The 19,178-nt window shown below is 38.4% G+C and overlaps 1 protein-coding gene across 1 annotated transcript; it reads right to left on the bottom strand.

Moving 5' to 3' along the window:
- Nucleotides 1-18,422: 18,422 nt before the first annotated feature.
- Nucleotides 18,423-19,178, bottom strand: KRTAP24-1 (keratin associated protein 24-1). The gene has a single exon (XM_077760185.1). The coding sequence runs from the start codon at nt 19,176-19,178 to the stop codon at nt 18,423-18,425; it is 756 nt and encodes a 251-aa protein (XP_077616311.1).

The raw sequence follows: 19,178 nt of genomic DNA, 5'->3' as shown, positions 1-19,178 counted from the left end.
ACTCATGCCTAAGGCACAACCTTGACTAACTTACAGGTATTTTGTAAAATTGTTTTTTGAGTTTTTGGAAGGCAATTCTATCCTATTAACTCCTGCAGTGAAAAAAACTGAGAGTCTGTAGTCTCTTTAAAAAGCAACTGATTTAGCAAGGAAAAGACTCATCAATTCCCTTCCTGACACTTGCCAGGAGAAAAATATTTGAATAATTTAGTGCGAAAGTTTTCTATCAGTAAATCAGCACTCAGCATAAACATATGATTTCTTTTAGCTAGAGTTGCCCTTCTCTTTAGAAATGGGTAACCAAGGTCATTAAAACTTGGTGGTACATGAGTGTTATCCCAGATATTTAACTTCTTAAATAAAGTTAAGTGTCTACTAGCTCTGGTTAGGACATCCTGTGTTAGGTTGGAACACTGGCAGAGAGGGAAAAATTATTGTTAGCAATTAAATGATCCCAGAGATCTCAGCCAATATCCACAATGAGGATTGAGGACAGCTAGGATATAGACAGTGCTTTAAGATGTCAGATACTGGGTTGATATGTTAATGCAGGCATTATCCACTCCATGGCAGAATATGTCATATTCTGTCTACTGAGCACTTATTAAAGATGAAGGGATGGAAGGTTGAGTGGACACATGAATCAAATTTTGGATGATAGGTATTTCTATAGAGAAATCACCACCATGAAACTTCTACATAGATGTAGCAGTGATGAACACAACTTATAAGTTCTTGAGGCTTTATTTAATACTTTATAATAATGATTCTAGAATTCCTATTTGCAATCTGAAAATGTAAAAGGCAATGTTTTGTTTTTTGCTTTTTTTTTTAGAAACAAGACTGTCCTCGGGGCCATCCACAGAATGTGACCTATTCACACAATCAGCTGAAACTTTCAATGGCTCCAGGAAAGTCTGTAATGAAGTCAACTCCCTCATCAACTAAAGTCTAAAAGGAAAATAAACACAGCAATTTTTAAGCTCAATTCCATAGGCAACTGGAATTCTTATTTCAAATAATTCCTTAATAATGTATTTTTATTTTATAAATAATTCATAAAAGTGTTTGCCTTGAAATAAATTCACATGTACTGACAAAGACAGGTAAATTAATACCCCTACCTCCCACCCCTCCCCCCCACTACATTCACTTCTCAAATCCCTCGCTTCTCGGATGCAAACACCATTCTGGTTTGCTGGGTATCCCTCCAGAACTTTATGCATCTTCATACATACTTATGAATATTTAGAAATTTATAAATGTTTTAATTTTTCACATCCTTTTTCTTCATATAATGTGTACTAACTACACTTTTCTGCTTATTGTTTTGCTTTATTACAGTATGTCTTAAAAATCATTATGCATCAGTATGCAAGGGCCTCACACATCTTCCTCACTGTGGCCTCTTACTATATAGTATGGCTGTATTATAAATTAATTGTTTACCTCTTTAATCATTTTTATTAAAAAAATTATTTATTTTGAGAGAGAGAGAGAGCAGCATGAGCAGGGAAGGTGCAGAGACAGAGGGAGAGAGAGAATCCCAAGCAGGCTCTGTGCTATCAGTGCAGAGCCCGACATGGGACTTCATCATGACCTCAGTCGAAATCAAGAACTAGACCCTTAACCAACTGAGCCACATGGGCACCTCTCCCTCTTTATTCTTTTATGGAGCAGGAGCTTGAAAATTTGTATTTCTTAGTTCATAGTATAGTATTATCACTGGAATTTGCAGGACCCTTTCTTGATGGATTTGACTAATCTACCTTCCATCCTGATCTCCACGAAGATACTGGGCAACTATTGCTGAATCTTTCTTAGCATAGGCTAGGAAATGATCTTTCCAGGACATTTAGGAGTAAGAACAGTGTACAAATAAATCAATGTCCCCTGACCTTTCTCTCTATATTTGGTATCCAACATTCTGCTCTAACGTGTCATTTTCCTACACATGGACAGAATTATCTTCTTATTTCCCAAGTGTTTCGCAGAGTTTCTACATAAATTTTCTCAGTGCCATCCTCATCTCTTCCTCTCTCCAGTTATGCCCTGGGCTGGCTTTGAAAGAGTTAACATCACATATTTATTATCTATCCTCTCTTACTTTCCTATTTTAATTCTGCTATTAAGGCAAATTAATCACTCTTAGCTGATTTCTTACATTTTGCCTTAAGGCTCTATCGAATGAAAATCCTTAAACATGTATTCCATGAACATGTTCTCATATTCATCAATAACAGTAATTATAATAATAGAAATAATAGTAGCAGCAAACATTTACTAAGTGGCTACTTTACACCTTGTACATTTATAAGGTTCTAAAAACATGCATATTAACTCACTTAGCCCTTTCAATCACTTGATGGAGAAGTTATCATCATAATTCCTATTGTTGTATTCCCCTTATAGATCAATAAATGACCATGGAGCGGTGAAAAATAATTGTCCAAGGCCATATTGGAAAAACTACAAACCAAGCCCTGCCTGCTTGGACTACCACTCTGTAGTGTACCTGAACTGAAGAAACTACATATTCTAAATTTTATTTTTTATTATTTTTTTAATGTTTATTTTTGAGAGAGAGACACACACACACAGACAGAGCATGAATGGGGAAGGGACAGAGAGGGAGGGAGACAGAGAATCCAAAGCAGGCTCCAGGCTCTGAGCTGTCAGCACAGAGCCCGACACAGGGCTCAAACCCATGAACCACGAGATCACGACCTGAGTCAAAGTTGGATGCTTAACTGACTGAGCCACCCAGGTGCCTCTATATAGCCTAAATTTTAACAGCTAATGTCAAACTGCTCTTAAAATGGCCCTTTATGGAGGCACCTGGGTGGCTCAGTTGGTTAAGCTTTCAACTCTTGATTTCAGCTCAGGTCATGATCTCATTGTCATTGGCATTGACAATGCAGAGCCTGCTTGGGATTCTCTCTCCCTCTCCCTCTCTCAGCCTTTTCCCCCGCTCACATTCTTCCTCAAAAACAAATAATTAAACGTTAAAAATTAAAATGACTCTCTATAAATTTAACTACCAGTAAAACCTAAAAACAGTGGTGCTTTCAGTCTTCTATTTTTGTCTATCTGACCAGAAAAAAAAAAAAAAACCCAAAAAATCTCAAGATTGAAGATGTGTATTTCTTCTGGCAAATCTTTAGATATACAAACACATTGAATTCTTCAGAACATTAGCCTGAATTGTTGAATGTTGGACTTGAAAGAGACTGTTGTGATTGTCCTCCAGCCTGTTACTTTTTAAATCAGAAACCTGAGTCTTCAAGTTTACATGACTTCCATAAATTCCCACAGAGAGTTGGTTACAAGATTTGGGTGGAGCTCAGATGTTCTGTCTCTCTTTTTAATGCCATTTCTGTGAATCCTCACTGCCTCCTACAACAATCCCCCTCGGTAATCATACTGACTTCTAAGATTCTATGTTGATTATCATATAGGTGTACCAAGATACCACACTGGGCTTCCCATATTTTATTAAAGTACCAAAAAAGATGCATGGAAATCAGGAATTAGGATAATAGTGCTGTTTTCAAACCTTTGGTACTCTCTTCAGGAAGAATAAAATACCAAGGGAATGAAAAAGGAAGGGCAATTCTACCCAGAGAATCAGCCCAAGTGTTTCTGGCTGCTCACTAAACATATTTATTTAAGCATTTGTTTATGCTACAGCCTCCATGGTTACAGAATCAGTCACAGATTCTCTACAGCATTAGAGAAGCATAGAGAATACGCATGAATTGTGGAATTGGAACTGATCCCAGAATCCATTTAGGGTTAGGCTTATAAACTCCATCTGACAGATGAGTTATTGAGGCCTAGAGATGCCAAATGACTTGTCAAAAGAAATGCTGCTGTTAGTTTCAAGTCAGAATTTGAATTTAAGTTTTTTAAGTATAAATTTCCATCTAAGAGTTAATACCCTCAGCCCAAGCAACCAGTGCTTATTAAGTTATTATTAATTGTCAAATATCACCCTGGGCATTGAAGATTTGACAGCATCACTGTCTCCATAGAATTTACTGTCCAGTGTGGTTAGAGGATGTGGAAAATGCCTTTCCCTCAGTTCTTGGTGTTTACCTTCACCTGGAAGTCCCAGTGGGACAGAGTTTCTGGGCTCTATCTGCTCTTCCAGCTGAAAGAGGAAGTTTCTTGTGATTACTGAATTCAGATAAGGAAATGGACATGCTTTACTTCTACCTCCTTTTTCTTCTTGTCAGGAGGCTTCTGTTCTTCCCTGCTTCTCCCCTAAATATGATTTGGCCTCCAGCGAGACAGTGCCTTCTGCTATTGGAGCATCAATCTATTTAATTTCGGACTTAATGTCAGGAATGCTGCTTACCTTCAGCTAGAAGCCTCCTTCTCCAAGGGTAAACATTTTAGTAGGAAATGTAGCAATTTACTTTCATTTGCTTATCCCTTTGTCTTATTTTTCTATTGATTGAGAAGTTACTAGGGAACAGGGATGTTACTATTTGTACCACTATTAAACCCTAACAAATAAATCCAGATCAGTTTACCATGATAGCAGAAGTCGAAGACCCTATAGAGGTCCTTATGTATGAGGGATTCAGAAGATATGAATGTCGTACAAGATAACTAATTTTAGATCATACAGTTTTGATTTACTGTCTATGTTTTTGTTGTTTTTAATTATTGGCCAGTCTTGCTCTAGAAACAGGTTTCTTTTGCATGGAAATGATATCATGATTCATTAGAGAGACCTTCATTATAATATGTGCCTGTCCTGCTACTCATAAAAGAGGTTCTCTGCTGACATAGGTATGGCGTGGTAACAGAGTTATGGCAAAGGTTTAAAATACTTTTTAAGGAAAAAAAAATTTCCCAGTCATGCAATATTACATGCACTTTACAGATAGTCTAAAATGACAAATATATAGCATAGGCACTTAGACTTTACTTAGAAGAGCACAGAGTCAGTCTGTGATGGTTATTAAGGCATCTTCTTTTAGTTTTAGGGCCAGCAGTCTTGTCTCCACTTTGGGATGCTTGGGCTGAGATTCTGAAAACCCCATTCATTTCTCTTTTGGGAACAGTTCCCTGTTGGGGTGAGTCAACAGGGGGCGCTGGAAGGAAACAAGGCTAGAGAAGGAAAAGGGGGGGCTGCTCCTTCCTGTTTTGGCTTTCTGTTTCTGATAACCTCACCACCGTGGCAATGGCAGGTGGTTTCAGTCTTCTCTTCCCACGCTCTGAATTGAAGAGTACCCCACTGAACCCCACCTCCTCATTCCTCCAAAGAGACCAGCTCTGCTGAGCCCCAGGGGCCCCCTTCTGAGAGGTCTGGCCTGGGCTCCAGGGCCCTGCAAGTTCTACTGGGCGACCAGTCCCCTTCTTCAAAGACCTGAATCTCACGGGTCACCTATAGCTGCTGGGTTCCAACAACCACAACTTCTTTTTGTCTCCCAATCCTAGGGCCTCCCCTTGCAGCTACTGTTACCCAGTAATGGGTTTAACATTTCTCTTTGCCTGTTTAGCTCCCTAATACTTATTTTACCAGTTTTCTATGTTCACTTATCATGGTTTCCATTTCTCTGCACAGACCCTGAACAGTCTAACAGGAAAAGAAGTTAAACTCCCAAATGGTCCTTCTGCAACCGGGTCCACAGCTAATAGATCACAATGAATTCAATATCCAAATGAGATCTAGAACACGTCAGCATTGTCCCTTCATCAAATCAGTTAATCATGTGAATAGCGTGGTGCGCGGTAACAATTCTAGAGGTAAAATGCGTGAGAAACACAAGCATATTCATTGTACAGTGTCTACATCTGTAATTAGAGCAAAGGTCAAACGCAGGAATCTTGGCAGTATGACCTGGTTGCTGAGGAATTAGCTTACAGCAATCATGCGCTATTAAAACTTGTTTCTCAGATACATTATTTTCCAACTAATGCTGCCTCCAGGCAAGAGTAAATCCAAAGCAAAGTGGGGGGGGGGGGACAAAAAAGAAAACCTACACGTTCCTATTTTACATTGAAATATCCTTATGGAGAGTGATTTAGCAGCCAAAACTTACTCAACAGTTGAAGAAACTAAGTAAAAATTCTCCACGTTGCTCTACGTAGCCTGTAAAAGATTGCACTATTTGAGAGTAATCCATTCTGGTGTCTTCTCTGCTCCCCTATCTGCCCCTGTGATCAGGTTACATTCTGGTGCCTGGTGACAGTAAGTGCTTTATCCTTGGTGTTCCTTGAGTTTCTGAGTATGAGGATTGCATCAGTTAGCATGCCTATCTTTTCTTTGTGTTTTCTTTTTATTTTATGCTTTCAAAAATAAGCAGATGGTATCTCCAGATCTTCACGTGAGCAAAGAATATATGAATTAGTCATCTTTTTCACCAACTGTTGGAAGAAGGCCAGGTCCCAGCCCAGCCAAGCCCGAGTTAATGGGTTGCTTGAAAAAAAATGTGTCAGACTTTTTATTATTTTACTCTTAAAAGGTTAATATGTTGTAGAGTTTAAGTGGTCAGTATTAGCGTGTACCTTATTATTACCTTAATAAGACATTAGTGTTTTTAGTTGTGAAATGCGACTCAGCAGACATCAGGATCCGGTGTCCAGTGAAGAGCTGTAAGAATCTGGCCTGAAGGCTGAGGCAGGTTTTATTGTGGACCTAGGCATACATGTTTTACAAGAGGAGTGGTATCTCTGCATTAAAATGATTTCAGTTTGCGGCTGCTTCTTGGAAAATTAGCTCATGAAGGAAATTCAGATCTCCTTTGGGTATTTCCTTTTTTTCCTTCCCTTCAAACATAAACTAGCATTAGCTGACATGAAGTGTCCTGAGGAAATAGGTAAGTTAGATGTAAAGCTTCCATAGGTAACTCTGGGCAATGTCATAATTACGATGTACCAGGACTAAAAGCATCTCTCATGATTTAATGGTTTATTTGCCACATGTAATTAAAATATGCCTGTATCATTAACAGACATTGGCTAGGCTTGGGTGGATCCTGATATGCACTTTGGGAAAGGAACAGAGGGAAGGAAGGCATCGTCAAACACCATAAAAAATTTTAACACAGATTATATCTGGAGTGATAGAATCATCGTATTTTACAGGTGTGGGGGCTCATTAAATTCAATCTCTTCATTTTACTGGTAAGGAAACTGAGAAAATGTGTTTCTATCTTAGTCACACAGCTATTTAGGGGCAAAATCCAAACTGGAGAATGGTCTCCTGTCTACACGCCCAGCTCCCTTGTATGACCATGGACTGCTCCCCTCATCCCAAGCCATCTGTCCAACTTTGCTGCAGCAACAGGCCAGACTATATCCACTTCCCACAAAAATGCGAGCTTTCCTAGGCAACCATCCAAATGATCTTTCGCTTTCATACAGAGAAGTTGAAAGAGTGTTCACCTAAAAAAATTCATTGTATTTGTATTTTAAAGACATACACACACAGACAAATACACACACATGTGCACACACAAAATATAGACATTCATGACTTGATTGGGATTGTTTTGTGGCTCCATGTTCTCTCGCAGGATGGCAAAATGGATAGAGACCATCACGTGAACAAATGCAGGCATTTTCAAGTCAATGCACTACCTCTAAAGCCCTTGGTCATGACACTGGCTCCCCTTTGGATTGTGACCACAAAAATCTCTGCCTTTAATGGCTTATTTTAGAACACATTGACTTGACATTTCTAAAGCTTCTGACAAGTTAATAATGACATATATCTGAAGATTTTCATGGACAGAATAAAATTATAAAACATGGTAAACAGATGTTGATGGCATGAAGTTCTGTTTTGCAATCACAGAAAATAAAAGATCTTTAGGGCCTGATGACTCTGGACTTGAGGTCTGCTTATTCTCTTGGTTAGCATAGGACATGGATTACATTGGAATCAAGAGAATGACGTTGAGTCCCATATTTACATCAGAGAACAATTCAGACAAGTTTTGTGTCTGATATTTAACTGTCATTAACTGAAATACTTTTACCCCCAGAGGTATTTCCAGTGAGTTATTTCTCCCAGGAATTATGGATATAAATTTCCCTTCCACTGCTCAGCTGCAGTTGTAGTCTTCAATGCACCTTCAGATTCAAGAGGGTCACTAGCTTTTTAGACTAATGGGTTCGCGCTTCTTCTAGAATGAGTAGAGATAGATCCCTTGAAAACCACCCCAGCTATTTCTGTCAAATAGAGCTGTCATACCAGTTCGATAGAATACTTGTGCTCTTACATTATGTTTCTATTAATATTTTATAAAGGTGCTCTATCTTACCTGAAAGCAGCAAGAAATATAGATGTTCTAAGCCTCGGGCTGGATTGTACTCATACGTTTAAAATTTCCATTACCCATGTTTCAAGAGAGACAAGAAGAAAAGGAAAAATGTATCTTGGCTAAGTCCTCTCTTCTTTATCAATAGTTTTTAAACCACAGAGAGGACACACTTGTTGTGACTAACATGCCCAAGTGGAAAATAGATAATTAAACAGAAGTGGTATATCAAAATATCAATTACAAAATAGGTAGAACTATGACTCCCAGATACACTCACAGTTTAAGAATCATGATAGGAAAGGAGGGTGTAGGGGTAGCGCTGTCAGTTGAGTATCTGACTTGGCTCATTTCTTCTCAGGTCAGGATCTCACAGTTTGTGAGATCAGGCCCCACGTCAGTCTCTGTGCTGACAGCCCAGAGCCTGCTTGGGATTCTCTCTCCCCTTCTCTATCTGCTCCTCCCTTGCTCATGTTCTTCCTCTGTCTCTCAAAAATAAATAAACATTTAAAAAAAGGAAAGAAAGAATCGGGATAGAAAGGAATAGAAGTATATATACCCTCATATCTACAAACATACATATTTATCCACAGTCGTCATAAGTTAGTGCCATTATTATCTGGTTCCAGGGTAATTGTCAAAGAGTCCACCAGCTTTAGGAAGAATTCAAACTTTATTTGTGACCCATATTAATAAGTTTTCAGGAGATGAGGGGTGCCTGGGTGGCTCAATATATTAAGCACCCAACCCTCGATTTCAACTTAGGTCATGATTTTGTGGCTCATCAGTTCAAGCCCCACATTGGGCTCTGCACCAACAATGCAGAGCCTGCTTGGGATTCTCCCTCCCCCTTTCTCTGCCCTTCCTCTGATTGTACTCTCTCTCTCTCTCCCTCTCTCAAAATAAATAAATTAACATTTAAAATATATTTAAAAAACAAGGTTGCAGGAGGTGGAATTCTAGGGGTCAGATTTGGACCACCATGGCAAGGAGGCCCAGGTTAGGATGAGACTGATTGGTCATGAGTTTGAGGGCATCTCTAGCTTATTGGGATACTCAAGTTAATAATTCTCATATAAGTGCAGGAAGGAGGGTTTCTGGAAAATAATTAAATAATCACCTTCCCATCTCTTTCTTTCCCTAACTTTGCACTCTCTTCCTCTTTCCACCCCACTCCCTTCCCCTCTGACCATGCTTCCCTCTCTGCCTCCCTCACCTCCTATGTTTATTGTTGATGGTGAGAACACATGATATGTGTTCCAAGCCAGATATTAAGGCTCTAGTGATTCAAGTTAAGTCCCTCCCTTTGAGAATGTGTTTATTCCCATCCTAGACTACCAGTTTCCTCAAACTTGTATAAGATCAGGAATATAAGTTTTAAGTTCTACATAGTACTCCAAATATTTTACTGTTTGAAATCTGATTTTTAAATAGTTTTCTTCTGTATAACCCCATCCAATTTATTTCCATGCACTATCTTGCTCTGTGTGTCATAGATTGTAAATGTATATGATTCAGTAACTCTGAACAATGTCTTAGCCTAGAGTGAAAGATTACGTATACCAGAGACTTGTTCTTGGCATCTTTCCTTTAGTTTCCTCACTTCAAGACATCAAATGAAGTGTAAAAGGAACAATCTGATCTTGGAGTGAGAGTGTTGAGTGGTTTATAAGAATTTTATTGGGTCTAAAAGTTTTATACTTTCTCTTTACACTTTCTGTTCCACCTCTTTCGCTTCTACCCATAATATTAAGGCTATGTTTGTAGTCTATGAAATAAATATTTTCCAATTTTAAGTACATTTCATTTCCTAAGTATGATGACTGTAATGGAAAAAAAGCAATAATGGAGTACAGCACTATTATCTGACTTACTTTACACCATGAACTCTGTTTAAAATAATTGTATACTGGTTGTACTCTACAGCACATATCTTCGTTAATGAGTTGTTTGTTAGGGTATAAATAATCTTCTCTTAAGTGATAAGTTCTGTGACATTTTTTCAAAAAGCACCATTAAGGTTTGAAGAGACTTCTTCTTATTACTAAGAGCATTCTGAACACTTAAAAATTGAAATTGAAATAAATTGCAGGCAGAAATCACCCATATTTATCACCTTTATTACTGACAGAGGTCAAATTGTAGAATTAGGTCTGTTAAAACAAATGGCCTTGCTAACACTGAACCCTAGAATTTATCGACATCAGGACAGCATGGGTCTGGAAGAATTTTCCCACAGTGGAGAAAGCAGTAATCTGGAAGAACTTTTAAGTGGGCAAGGTCAAGGCTGAAAGGCATGTGCCGTTATTCTTCTCACATTTATCAATCATATAGATTATTCCAGCTCCCCAGAGTCCTAGTGAAAAAGGATTTAGAGAGTAGTCAGAGAGGGAATATTAATTCCTCATAGGAACTAACGAGGAACAGACTCTTCTGTTGATACACTGGAATAGCACAAAAGTAATCTATATTCTGACTGTAGCTTCCCAACTAACTAACTAGCTCTAGAATGTTGGATTCTGGTTTTCAGTCATGTCGTTTACAGAGAAAGCCTGTTGTTCTGATAAGTCTGAGGCTCTCTTTGCTTATTTACATAATAAAAACGCCTGCCATTTGATGAGCACTTCCCCTAGGCAGTGGATCAGGGTGTTCTACAAGCTATTTCACTTCATTCTCAGAAAGCCATTTTCTTTGTAAAGGTCCAGAGGGTTAAGAGACAGCTTAAGTTGTACAATCAGGAAGTGGCAGATTCAAGATTAAAACACCAGTTCTGCGAATCAGGCTGCTGCACGCATGATATGTGAATCATGGTGTCACACAATAAACACATGATCGAAGAAGCACTTAGTATATATCTTGGAGTTTTGGGGCCAAAAAGTATTTCTCAAAGTGATTCAAGGGGCGCCTGGGTGGCTTAGTCGGTTAAGTGTCGGACTTTCGCTTAGGTCATGATCTCGCGGTTCGTGGGTTCGAGCCCCGCGTCGGGCTCTGTGCTGACTGCCAGCTCAGAGCCTGGAGCCTGTTTCAGAGTCTGTGACTCCCTCTCTCTCTGACCCTCCCCTGCCCCTGATCACGCTCTCTCTCTCTCTCCTAGAAATTAAAAAAAAAAAAAAAAGTGATTCAAGATTCTTATGGCCCCCAGTTCTTGTAGTATCAGAGATCCAGTGTAATCCCCAATCCTGAAAAAAAAAAAAAGAGCTCCAAAAAATCTGTTACTTGTTAGAAAGAACTGAGAGAAGATGCTGATTGATTAAGAAGAGATTCTGAGGTAGCATGATTGTTAATCCACTGTTCTCGGCGCCCACACTTCAGGTGAGAAATGGTTCACAGTAAAAAGTAATGATGATAGTAATTATCTTTATCTTAAGTGTTTCTTGAAAGAAAGGATTTTGGATGTAAAACATTTATTCTTTCTTTTTTGAAGAAAATCATTCTGATTTTAGAATTTTTATTTTTTTTTAATTTTTATAGTTTATTTATTTTTTTGAAACAGAGACAGAACATGAGTGCGGGAGGGGCAGAGAGAGAGGGAGACACAGAATCTGAAACAAGCTCCAGGCTCTGAGCTGCCAGCACAGAATCCAATGTGGAGCTCGAACCCACGAACCCTGAAATCTTGACCTGAGCCGAAGTCGGAAGCTTAACCAACTGAGCCACCCAGGCGCCCCTGGAATTTTTATTCGTTTNGAAAGTCGGACGCTTAACCGACTAAGCCACCCAGGCGCCCCTAGAATTTTTATTCTTTAGGTAAAGAAATTTTACCATCCATCTTTTAGATTTGAATCTAAATGTAAACTTAGAGGTATATATTAATTAGAGAATTACTTTGGGGGCACCTGGGTGGCTCAGCCAATTAACTTTCTGATTCTTGATCTCAACTCAGGTCTTGATCTCAGGGTTGTGGGTGGGCTCATGCCCCCTCTTGAGTGGAGTCACAGAGCTCTATGCCCTGTGACTGAAAAAAATAAAAATAAAAAATAAATACAAAGTACTTCTCTTAAAAAAGAGAAAATAGTATTTCTCTTAAAATAATATTTCTATTAAGTATTAAGACCTTAGAATGAGAGCAATCAAAAAAGAATCCCCTCAAGATTCTCAGACCCCTAGAGTGTAAGGTACAGAAAACAGTGGTGGGAGGTGAAATTCCATTCTCTTTCCATCTGTCAATGACCTGATTATAGATAGACAATGTGGTAATTTACGGAGTCCCACCTGTCAATCACATTAAAAAAAAAAATAGACCAAAAGAACACGCACACTGAGCATAGTGAGTAGTTGAAGAAATAATTTTATTAGCTCTGAGACAACAGGTACCCATATCTGATCAAGGATTCACTTCACTTCTGAAGTGAATCTAGAAACTATAATTTCAGCAGGTTCTATTGTAAGTGGGAATTTTAGCATGGGCAGCACAGAGTTGGTGGTTATGAATAAATATAGAGTTACATAGTTTTGAGATATTCTTTATGATATTGAGAGTGACAATATGCTTAATTGAACTGTCAGGTGAGACTGCTAATTCATCAAGGGCCTCTGTGTGGATGAGACCCATTTTTCTTCATGTGTAGCACACCCAATGTATATTGAGAATGTTGATAGACATCATGTAGAACTCAAAGAAAAAAACACAGTTGAGAACCTCAATGCAACAGAAGTTTAAAAATCTATTTGTGTTTATACTGGTCTTAGAAATGATGTAGATTTATCTTTTAACCATTAGAAAAATATGGTAGATGATGGGTGCCTGGGTGGCTCAGTCAGTTGTGCATCCAACAGTTGATGTTGGTTCAGGTCAAGGTCCCGGGGTTGGGGGATTGAGACCCACATCAAGCTCCAAGCTGCTTAAGATTCTCTCTCTTGGGGCACCTGGGTGACTTAGTCAGTTAAGCGACTGGCTCTTGATTTCAGCTCAGATCATGATCTCATGGTTTGTGAGTTCAAATCTGGCATCAGGCTCTGTGTTGACAGCTCAGAGTTTGCTTGGGATTCTCTCTCTCTCTCTTTGCCCCTCGTCAGCTTATGCTCTCTCTCTGTCTCTCAAATAAAAATAAAAATAAAAAATAGGGTAGATGAAAGAAGGATTCAAAAAGATATGGCTAATAATACAGTTTCAAGATAGCAGAGAGAAACAAACAGGAAAAACATGCAATTATACTGAGGCCTTTGATAGCATGCTAAATGCAGTAGCTTTATCAACTCTTTAAAATTTTGTTATAAAGTAAATTGTTAGTTATCTAAACATAAGCTTTTATGTATATAAATTAAACCAGAGACTTTAATCATCTATTACATCAACTAAGCATTAAATCAACTCCAGGGTAGAGTTGTGTTTGATTTATACCATTTAGGAGAGTAGATGTATATGCAAATTCCTTGTAGTTCTTTCTCTGTTGTGTATGAGAGAGATAAGAGTTAAAAAGTACTCAAATGTTTATATTTGGATTTGTAAAATTTTTACAACAGTAGAAAATTATATTCTAAATCTATATGTAGGTTTTTTTTTTTTTTCTTAAAAAAATAGGTCTCCTGGGGCACCTGGGTGGCTTAGTCGGTTAAGCGTCTGACTTTCCGACTTTCCCTCGGGTCATGATCTCGCGGTTTGTGGGTTCAAGCCCCGCGTCGGGCTCTGTGCTGACTGCCAGCTCGGAGCCTGGAGCCTGTTTCAGTCTGTGACTCCCTCTCTCTCTGACCCTCCCCTGCTCACGCTGTCTCTCTCTCCTAGAAAAAAAAAAAAATAGGTCTCCTTTTATTTGGGAAGCAGAAAGTGCTGGTCAACTGTGCAGTGAAATGTATGGGAAAAGAAGTAATTTACTTGTATATTTTTTAAGTGAAAATTTTAAAAAGACCTCAGCTGGATTCTACAATTTCCCTGCCATTGGATCTATGTGCATGGTGTGTTATTTATTAAGCATATTTTATGCCTAAGTGAAATTAAACAGACATATATAAATCTTTACATTCTGTGGTTTTCTAGAAGGAAACATGTGATAGAGGACTGATGCTTACTTCACTTTGCTATTCAATATTTTTACTAACAGTAGCATAGGAGAGGTTGTCGACTATGTACTCTATGAAGTCATAGAGTGGGACCAACTTTATTTGTCATATTGCTATTTTGGTTTGCTTTTTTTTTTAATTACTTAGGGAATCAAGGCAGTAGAGTTAAATCTAAAAATGATTTTGAAAATCATCAACTATCATTTTTAAAACTCCCCGACATAACACAACTTAGATTGTGTTTTTCTAGAATTTTTAATTCTATTCAGATAGGTAAGTAGATAAGTAGATGCAAAGATACATAATAGTAGATGATGAACAAATTTGAGAAATATTCATTGATGTGTGTTTATACACAAAATATCACACCTTATTTATCATATTTTTGTAATGTTATTAATTTTGTAATATGTTTTTCATCATACAATTCATATGGATCTATATGTTTATGTGTTTGCATGGATCCACTGTTTTAATCCTGTAGAATATATGTTAGTATAACTTCATTATATTTTATTTCATAGTCTCACCTTGATGGACTTTTCCATAGTTTCTAGTTTTTTCAATATCTAAAATAAATATTTTAAGACTTGAAAGAATGTTTCTGTAGGGGAAATATTAACAAGTAGAAGCATCTGGTCATATGATGTGTGCATTTTAAATATTAACATAGAGAGCAGCTTTATCAAATTCTACTACTGCCTCCAGTGTGTAAGAATATGTTTTTAGGGGCGCCTGGGTGGCTCAGTTAGTTGAGTGTCTAACTTTGGCTCAGACCATGATCTCATGGTTCATGGGTTCTAGCCCTGTGTTGGGCTCTTGCTTACAGCTTGCTCAGCTCAAAGCCTAGAGCCTACTTTGGATTCTGTGTCTCCTTCTCTCTCTGCCCCTCCCCCACTTGCACTCTGTCTCTCTCTGTCTCTGAAAAATAAATAAATGTTAAAAAAAAAAGAAAGAAAGAAAAATATGTTTTTAAGTGGCATAAGTTACTTTTAAATTCTTGCTAAGGCACCTGGGTGGCTCAGTCCATTGAGCATCCAACTTCAGCTTGGGTCATGATCTCACGGTTCCTGGGTTCGAGCCTTGCATGGGGCTAACTCCTCTCAGGGTATGGCCCACTTTGGATCTTCTATCCCCCTCTCTTTCTGTCCCTGCACTCTTTCTCTCAAAAATACATTTTAAAAAAAAGTTACAAAATTTTTTTAAATGCTTCCCAAGTGGATGGTGAAAAATAATACAATTACTAAATCCCACTTGGTGGAACTTTTTCCAATGTTGATTGACTATGTGTATTGCCTTTATGAGAAATTGCTCATATTCTTTATTTTCTCTTGTCACTTTTTTTTTCTTTTTGTGTAGTCTTAAATATTCTGAGCAGTAACTTTATGCTGCATGCTGTTCCTGTTTTCTCTCAATCCTGCTTTTTTGCCATTTTTTGTTTGCTTGTTAGGTTTATTATTTGGTTATAATTGACATATAACATAATAGTTTCAGGTGTGCTGATTTCTCACTGGGGCTACTTGTTAGGCTTTAGGTTTACAGAAAACTTGAGTGAAAACTACAGGAAGTTCTCATACGCTTTCTCACCCTGCACACACACTTTTGCTTTATTTTACATTTCTTTCTGTCTCCACTTATCAAGAGTTTTTTTATCTTGATGCCACCACATTTGTAAATCTTTTATTTTATAACCATTACTTGCTTGCTCTTATTTAAGTAAGTCTTCACTGTCCAAGATGTTTATTTAATCCAATGTCTTATATTTTCTCTCAATTGTTTTCCACTGGTGAGCTTAAGTTGCCTTCCTTTGGATCAAACTAATCTGTGTCTCTCTCTCTTTTTTTTTATTTAATGTTTTTTATTTATTTCTAGGAGAGAGAGAGACAGCGTGAGCAGGGGAGGGTCAGAGAGAGAGGGAGTCACAGGCTGAAACAGGTTCCAGGCTCTGAGCTGGCAGTCAGCACAGAGCCCGACGCGGGGCTCGAACCCACTAACCCCGAGATCATGACCTAAGCGAAAGTCGGACGCTTAACTGACTAAGCCACCCAGGCGCCCCCTGTGTCTCTTTTTTAAATGTATCTATTGCCCCCACCGTCCTTCCTCCTCATTGCATGCCCATATGCCAGTTAGCTCACCATTCAGGTATCACTCCAATTCCTTTTCTTCCAACAAAAATTTTCTAATTCTCCTGTTAGAGTCCTCCCTTGGATTCATTTCACATTGTACTCAAAATGGTTGAGGCAGTATTATGTTTGTTTCAGTATGTTACTCCTCTTGAATAGTTCTTGAGAACAGGATCTATAAATCTTGGTATCCCCAAAGAATCTCATTTGATGCCTCAAAGAATATGTTTTCTATTAAAGTTTGTAAAAAGAAAGACTGGATGTTTGGTTTGGACACCTGAATATTCAGCTGGGATGCACAGTAATTATTTTCAAACGCTTAAACATCTGTCTTATGTTAAAGGAATTAAGCTGGTCCTATGTGGCCAATGGATGGTTGCTAAGAACAATTTGATTTGTGTCAATATAAAGAAGAAATTTTCAACAAATAGAATTCTCTGAAAGTGAAATGAACTCACAAAGGAGTGACTTGATTGTCCACAGACATGTTCAAGCAGAAGTAATGCAGTAATATTCCTTCTATAAGTCTTTCTTATACAGAGTAGGCCTACTGAATGACTAAATAAAATGGTAACCCCTTTTTTGTGCTTTAAGAGTTTTAATTTTAGACTACTTATATTGATGACCTTCCATTTATCCCATTTCCACAGGCCATTTTACTGACTTTAAACATGATTTGCTTTTTACTCACAAAAATCCTAGGATAGATATTAAATTTTACCACGGAGATGGATGATTTTATTTTCACTTTTTGGAGAACAATTTAGAGGTTAAATCATTTCTCCCTGGGTTTAATATTAAATCTATTTCAAAGCCCAAACATTATCTTCAAAACCAATAAATACACATATTGCACAGGGAAATATGTATACATTGAATGCTTTATATAATTTGTACCAAATTTATTTATTTTATAAATGTTTTCTTCCAATTTTTCTATATACATAGCAATCACAGACACTCTAAGAGAAATGCCGCATAATGTGTTAAAAATCTAACAGAACAAAACAAATAAAAGTCCTAGGAATTCATATTCTATGTTCTTTATGTTTTTAATTAGGCTATTAAACCAAATGAAAGGAAACTAGTGCTTCTACAAAGCTATGCATATTGCCCAGAACATTGATACAACTTTAGTCAATATGAAATAAAACATAATGCAAAGTCATTGTTTCCCAATAGAAATTTGTTTATTAACTACGAACCAGAACCTTTTCTGAAATCAGAAAGCAGTAATTCAGCAGGGGAGGATTTTAGCAGAATCATGAACATAGATTATCACTAATCGTGAACAGTCTATAAGGGTATTTTGTCATTCTTTCAACAAACAATTTTTGTGTTGCTACTCCTGAGGCTCTCTCCTAGGCATTGAGAACAAAAGCCAAATGTCAGTCAATTGAGGGCTCCGGGACTGCTTTGGAAGAGAAGATTTGCTGAAGGTCTTCTGATTTTGAGCTGTAGTGGGACACTGCTGCTTGCACATCTTTATAATCAGTCAGTAGTAGACGGAGAAAATAGCTCAACATAGCATACCTAAGGCAATGCTATATCTTAGCTCATTAGCAAGATGCTAGTTAGGCAGTCCACAAAACTATTGATAAAAGCAAAACAACCTGAAAGAATGTGTTGGAATCATTATTCAAACCAAAAAAGGCCCCTCCTTATCAAGAAGGTAGGGGATTCTCCCACTGGCAGACAAGTGACAGCAATAGCCACAGTAAGAAAGCTGGCGATGATTTTATTTCATGCAGAATCTCGTCGGTGTGTCCATCATCATCAATCGCAGAAACAAAACTACCTTCAGGATCAGCTCTCAACACAAAAGACATTAACAAAGCAACAGAAAAAACAACTAGCAAGTGATGATGATTGTGGTTAATAAGTCCTAGAGTTGTATCTGAGGTTAATCTAATAAGATTCTTAAGACACATGAAGTAATTCAGCAGAATATTAGAGAAGATGACTACTTGGTGGAATATGCCCCATTGGACAATTTCCAGTAGCCATAAATGCAAGAAGTTGATCAGTAGCAATTCAGAGGTCTGCAAGCACTGCATAAATACCTCAAAGGAGGAAAGGTACTTGGTATATAGCTCAGAGACTGGAAGCTTCTAGAAAAATATCTCAGTGGTTGGCATCTCCCGGGTCCATAACTTGGATATCGGGGATTTCTCATTAAATAGTTTTGGAATTGGCAACTTCTGGGAATATAACATGATGGTGAGAAGCCACTGGGTAGGAAGCCAAGATTTTCATAGCTTCTGTACCCCAAGCTACCCAGTCTGCAGTAGTTCAGGGGTCGGAAACAGTTGGACAAGCAATTGAGTCGCCCAGAGAATTTGAAGCCATTGCTGAGGGTCTGGTGGGCTTTAGACGCATACTGGCTGGGTGTGTAGCAGTCAGATACATACCCTTTGGTCTGAGTGCATGGGTTGCAGCTGGGGTCGAGGCCAGTGTTGGTCGTTTCACAGGCACTGCAAACGTTGCCCACTGTTGGAGATTTGCAGGGGACACAAGAGTTTGTACGGCTTGCATTACAGGTCTTGAGCTCACAGCTAGGAGAGTCGCAGCTTGGTGCTTCATCATAGGTTTCTTGGCAGTTATCCAGGAGCCAGAGATTTCCTTGGTAGTTGCTGGGTAAGCAGAGCCCAAAGGTCGGGCTCACATCACTGGAGCAAAGGGCAACAGAAGGGGCCACTGGGATGTAACAGTGAGTTCTGTAGGATGTTCCACTGCAATCCCCAGGAGAGCCCGGGAGACACATAGAGCCCGACTGCAT

The sequence above is a fragment of the Crocuta crocuta genome, unplaced genomic scaffold (assembly GCF_008692635.1).
Source record: "Crocuta crocuta isolate KB4526 unplaced genomic scaffold, BGI_CrCroc_1.0 scaffold369, whole genome shotgun sequence".
Lineage (NCBI taxonomy): Eukaryota > Metazoa > Chordata > Mammalia > Carnivora > Hyaenidae > Crocuta > Crocuta crocuta.
This window is presented reverse-complemented; position numbering and strand designations above follow the sequence as displayed.